A 6,000-nucleotide genomic window follows, 5' to 3' on the forward strand; every position below is an offset into this window, starting at 1 on the left:
GCAATTTATTAATCTCGCACCTACCGCTTACCCTGGTGGATATTCCATACCCTCACACACCCCGGTATTAGTTGCAACTAAACCCTTCCCAACCTTAATTCCTTGCTGCGCCCCTGTCTCGGACAGTATTTGAAACCAATTGAATTGACAATGAAAAAAGGCATCAGGATCTTATTCTCTATCTCTCACTGATGAAAACTCCAAACGCATAATTAAGGCACATTTTATTTTTGTATAACTCTTTACAAACTCAAACATTGGAGTCAGACGAACAGCTATCACGAAAATTCAATGTACATTTCCAAAGAATCACATTAAGGTCGTGGAGACAATTTATTTTATCATAATACTCGTCATGATGGCGTGAGGATTGTCATCTACCAAGTAATTATTTTTACATCACGTTGTTTATTTTTTAACTTTCAATATAATCACTTGGCTTAACCTGTCTTTTTAATCGTCCATGTAAAGCCGTAAACCTCAAGTACTTTTGAGTACGGAAAAAGAAACTTTAATTTAGAGCCATGCGGCCAACATATGCAACCAACTAGCCAACACAGGATCATAAAATGTTAATTACTTAAGATTTTATGATCTCATGACTTATGAGAAGAAGACTGGTTTTGTGTTTACAGGTTGTAAAGCAACAATTTGGATGCATTCTTCTTCAACGAGTGGTTTTCGAGCTGACGACTCTGGTCTGGTGACGTTAGTAGCTTGATTCCTGCGTGCAATCTGAGTCATACGATATCGTAGAGGCATCATCGTTGTCCCTCATCCGCTTGGCTGCCTTCTTCTTATTGCTATTGGTGATTTTCTTTTTATCCTGAAATAAAAATCAATTTCACCACTTAAGTTATCTGTTCGCTGTTATTCGGCCTCATTTGCCTCCTTAATAGATGCTTACCGTTGTTCCTTTCGGCTTCTTCTTTGTATCCTTTTTTGGCGGAGCGTCCCGTGCAATCTTTGAAGCCTCGTCAATATACATTTTTTTCTCCTTAGCAGGCATTTTTTTCCATCTCTTTCCGGCTTGAATGAGTACCTCTTTATAAGTCATGGTGTCTGGAGCATCCTGAAAGAGATCAGATACGATGTTATTCCACTTTAAATATATATCAATACCGGTTAATTTAATATTATTTCCGTTGTGATGAATAAATTGGCTGAATTACAATCAATGAATCGAACGGTGCAAATACAATTTGATTTAGAAGTACTTAAAAGCTAGGAAGGAAGTAGGAAATATGAGCTTGGCCACACCACTAACCTCTCTTAAATCTCGAATAAAATTGAGAAATGGATTTCGGGATATTTTACGTTCATTCGACCGCCGTGGCTGAGGTCGTGATCTTGATCTTGACTTGCTCTGAAAGATAATGCGACCATTAACCATATTTAAGCCACCTTAATGCCTTCCTCGTTAGATGCTTGAAATGAGTAAAACTAACAGAACTTCTCTTTACTTTAAATATACTTACCCTGCCTTGACCATATTTTTGCGAATCCATTTCTTCAACTTTCCCCTTTAAATATTGTATTTGTAGTAAATGGCCGGTATTTTCCTTGAGGTGTTACGGGAATCGGTACATGTATATTTCGTAACGTAAATAAATATGAGTTCCTTGTCATCAATTGTTGACCACCTCTTTTTGTTTATTTTTTCAGATGGTGTGTAATTTGTGGATTTTAAAAGGTTTGTGCTGGTTTGAGCGGGATGGTCTCCTCATTGCCATCTTCTTTACCGTATTGGCTGAATAAATTCTTGCATCGAATTATAAGGAAATGTGAAACAAATTCATCTCACCGAATTATCCAGCGTTCTTAGAAGTACTGTACTGGTAACGATCTCAAGTTAAACTTTCCAAAACTAACTTTTCTTGTATTTCTTTTGTGTCTAAAATTTCTTCGAGGGGAAATTTATTCCTGGAGGTCTTGGAAATTTCAAAGGAATCTTTGGAACTTGGAATTATTTGGAAAATTTTCGAATGATTCGGAAAATATTTCAAGTCAACTACGACCATTGATTCATCAAAACGCATTCCATTAACTTACCAAGTCTTAGATATTCTTCGTAGGCGCGTCGAATGTTGCTAAGATCAGAACAGTTGTTGCCATTTTCGAGAGAGTTCACACACTTAGCAGAAAATATTTTCCATTTTCAATATATCGTAATTTCGCTACCTTGGTTTGACAAGGTTCTAACTGACCATCAGCTGGTTTTGAGAAAAACCTAGTCAAAGTTTTAAACTGCTCTATTTATATTATTAATAGGAATTTATTTTTGATTTTTGGCGCATACACCAGTGATCCACTAGATACACTAGTAATTATTACTTTAAGATAACATGTTATTTATTTTATTTTTTTACATGTTTATATGAGTAATAAAATAAGTAAAATGCAGTTAGAACCTTATCACCCCAAATATTGTTTTTTTCTCCTTGCAGTTGGAACTTTGTCACTGTTATAAATCTGTTATTATTTTACATAGAGGAATAAAAACCGGTGCAACACATAGAGAAACATAAACTTAGTTATCTTGCGTGAAATTCCAAATTTTGCAAAAATGTCAGTTAGAACCTTGTCAAACCAAGGTAGCGATTTATTTAAATGATGCAAAGTAGTGTATGACCGTTTCCTAGAATAACGACAGCAACTTTGACTCATGAACATTCGATACAATAGTAAACGAAACGGTCTCACTTCCGCAAATTTTTAATATTTTTTATTTGCAAAGGTAGGTAAGATTAAATCAATGATGATTTAAAAAATCACAACTATGTTGTCACTGAATGGTACGGCTGACGATGTGAAAAAGTAGGCCAAAAACCAGTTTTTCTACAAAAATAATTAAAAAGACTTCATTCTGTGGTCTCCGAGCTAAGGCATCTGAGATCAGGGGCGCAGCTAGGGGGGGTTTGAGGCGCAACTAATACTGGGGTGCTTGGGGTATTGCATACCCACCAGGGTTAGCGGGAGGTGCGGAGGCCTTCCGCCGGAAAAAAATAAAGATAAATGGTTCAAAATGGTGATTTTTACGGCCTTCTGAGGGATATTTTATGAATCCTCACACTCTTCTATAAGCAACATTAATCCAATTAAGTAAAATAGATTTAACTTAAAAATTTCTGTGAGCTCTGGGGGGTGTTTTATCCCCCAAAACCCCTCCTCGCTGCGCCACCGTCTGAGATGGGTCCCAAGAAGACCTCTTATCCGCCTGGTGGACACATTTTAATGTAGTGAAAGAAAATAAGATTATATTTACATGTATTCTGCCAAGATTAGCCGCAGGTTATGTGGGCTGATATGTCTTCATTCTTTTTTATTTGGGCCTCGAGCGTGTAGTCACCCCCTGAATTTGGAACTAAGAACTCTTTAGAAAGTATCCGAATGATTTTGAAAATATAATCAAGCGAACTACGTCCATTGATTCATCAAAACGCACTACATTAACTTAACAAGTCTCAGACATGGGCTCCGACAGTAAATATTCGACAGCAAATGGTAAACCCAAAGATGACCTTTTTTGCTAACAATTCGACGGGTACGGGGTATTAGGAAAATCCTAGCTACTTCTAACAGTGATAGTAACAATTATGGTGTCCGGGAATACACTAACCAGCAAAGGCCAGCCAGAGAGCGCGATCGAGACTGCCGCTGTATTCCGAGTGCGCAGCTAAATAATCACCCACTTCAAGAGACTATATAATCTATATCACCACCGCTTTTACTGCTATTTGAGGATTTTAAATTGGAAATAGAATAAATAAGTATTTTGGATGTAACATGGAAAACGCTTGAGTCAATTTATTTCAATTTTTTTTTCTTTTCACTAGATATAGGTAAATATTTTTTCTTATGTAAATTCAATTTTCACAACAAGATGAGAACCTGTCGTACCGAAAGTGAAATTTAATTACTTAGGAAAAAGTTCCATTCGGTTTCACCCACACCTACATTGATTCGCAAAAACTACTGATTGAGGTTATCCTCCGAAGCAAGAGGACTGTATAGCGGAGGCTCAATTCCATCCCAAAAAAGCTGATTTCTGTTGCCACTTCGGTCGCATTTTAATTGGTTTTCAGAAATGTCCGCGGCGCGGTGATGAGTGCAATGCGATCCACTTTTTCCAATATTTTGCAGTGAAATGTTTATTATTGCGAGGAATAGCATTGAAAAGTTATGAATTTGATAGATAACATCATCATGCATATAAATTTCAGTTGAATCCCATTAAGTATTATTCCTTATTTTCCCGTCAAACTCGGATCACTATGCCCCTTAGTTAAGCATGTAGCGACTTTCGTGAACCCATTTAAATACGCGGTGAGGAATGAAATTTAGAGACAGACTTGAGGATCATATTTTGTAATATTCGTGCTCCGAATTTACGCTTTAAAATGCATGCTCAACACCGTGCAAAAGCTTGCAGAAGCGAAAATTATGGTTGAAAATTGAAGGTAACCTCCAACCCTGCTCCTCACTCTCAACTCAGAGTTGACATGAGACTGCTTTATATTTCAAAGGCCTCCGTGGCGCAATCGGCAATCGCGTTCGGCTGTTAACCGAAAGGTTGGTGGTTCCAGCCCACCCGAAGGCGAAATTTTTTCCCCCTCCACACGACCATTGAGGCGGCTGGCGTGGAATGTGTAGATGCGCAGATAAATAAGCGCTCACTCCAGAAGGCTACCGTACAAAGGGCCTTGGTACAACCGTAACAAGTATTACCGGGGTGCGTGTTTGAGTTTTACCAATTTCATTTTCAGCGACGCCGCAGCGCTGCGTGGACTCTTTTTCGACGTCGGCGGGGCCCACTGCTGTAATGCGGCCCTCGACCTAATAATTTTGTCTGCTCCTGGCTTCATTGATTGTTCACTTCAGCACATTCTCTTCAAAAAATCTCGAGAATAGGCACAAAAGTTAGATCCTGTTTCCTCCAACGACTTTTAGTGTTGCTCGATAATCATTAAGTCCGCTTTTTATTACAGCAGTGGTGTGGAACAGGAAAAAAAACTTTGAGGATGGCGATCTACATTTTTATACGTAATCTCAAGGTCGTATAGAAATCTGATACCCAGGGCCGGAACTAGGAGCGTTATCAGAGGGTACAAAGATCAGTTTGCCGCCCTCCCACCCCCCACGACCCCTTCCACCTACCACAATGTAGTACATCCGTAAGCTATTTTTTGAGTTTCGGTAGTTGAAATTAATCCGTGTTTGTATTTAAGAGGTTTTATTAATATTATTTGATTATAATTTATAAATTAATAATTATTGTTAAATAATTTACTTAAAAAAATTAAATAAATTTTGAAAATATTGCCGCCCCCGTAAAATCCGCCGCCCAGGGCACTTGCACCCTTTGCCCCGCCCTAGTTCCCGGCCTGCTCATACCTTGTTCCTACCAAAGTGATGTTTTGTTCCTTTAGTGTAGAGACGGTATAATTTCTTCATTAAACGCACAGTTAGTTAAAAACTCAGGGAATATATCAGTCGGCAGAAGCCAACCTGACACAAAGTTCACCTATGATTGCCAATACTTTCAATGGCCTCCGTGGCGCAATCGGCTAGCGCGTTCGGCTGTTAACCGAAAGGTTGGTGGTTCGAGCCCACCCGGGGGCGAAATTTTTTCCCCCGCCACATGCGGCGGCTTGCGGGGAAGTGTGTTGATTAAACTAAGCAAAGTGTGCAGCATCTACATAAGCACCCACTTCAAAAGGCTAAAATGCTATCACTGCTACTACACTCATTGGAGTTGATTCAAGTGAATTAAATAAAAAATCAGTGGAACTTGTCTTTACTATTCAGGCATTTTAAGTCCCCTTGGATATTAAAGAAAATGGTTTAAAAAATTATTGAGGTTCCGTAATGAAAGATCGACTTATCTCAATATGAATTTATTGGTTGCTTCTTCGCAGCGCAGAACAAGACTAGACTCATACAGGGAATAATCACGATAGAAACCCAGTCAGCCAAAAAAAAAACAAAAGAGCAATGAAA

At 38.5% G+C, this 6,000-nt stretch overlaps 1 protein-coding gene and 2 non-coding genes across 3 annotated transcripts; 2 read left to right on the top strand and 1 right to left on the bottom strand.

The window, feature by feature from the left end:
* Nucleotides 1-207: 207 nt before the first annotated feature.
* Nucleotides 208-1,614, bottom strand: LOC124161553 (high mobility group protein 20A-like). Its single transcript, XM_046537930.1, has 4 exons — nt 1,479-1,614; nt 1,268-1,366; nt 908-1,072; nt 208-826 (listed from the first exon to the last, which is right to left on the bottom strand). Exons 1-4 carry the CDS (start codon nt 1,506-1,508, stop codon nt 710-712), a joined length of 411 nt encoding a protein of 136 aa, XP_046393886.1. The 5' UTR covers nt 1,509-1,614; the 3' UTR covers nt 208-709.
* Nucleotides 1,615-4,526: 2,912 nt separating this feature from the next.
* Nucleotides 4,527-4,600, top strand: Trnan-guu. The gene has a single exon. It is a non-coding gene; the product is annotated as a tRNA-Asn (tRNA).
* Nucleotides 4,601-5,548: 948 nt separating this feature from the next.
* Trnan-guu lies at nt 5,549-5,622 on the top strand. Its single transcript has one exon. It is a non-coding gene; the product is annotated as a tRNA-Asn (tRNA).
* Nucleotides 5,623-6,000: the final 378 nt, after the last annotated feature.

Source organism: Ischnura elegans, chromosome 6 (genome assembly GCF_921293095.1).
Source record: "Ischnura elegans chromosome 6, ioIscEleg1.1, whole genome shotgun sequence".
NCBI classification, from domain to species: Eukaryota; Metazoa; Arthropoda; class Insecta; order Odonata; family Coenagrionidae; genus Ischnura; species Ischnura elegans.

Bases quoted from the DNA above. Each gene is read 5' to 3' on its own strand.
- LOC124161553 (XM_046537930.1), bottom strand. From the start codon at position 1,508: ATGGATTCGCAAAAATATGGTCAAGGCAGG. The intron at 1,073-1,267 runs GTTAGTGGTGTG...GATCTCTTTCAG, and splicing joins TTATTCGAGATTTAAGAGAG to GATGCTCCAGACACCATGAC. The intron at 827-907 runs GTAAGCATCTAT...TTTTTATTTCAG, and splicing joins AGAAGCCGAAAGGAACAACG to GATAAAAAGAAAATCACCAA.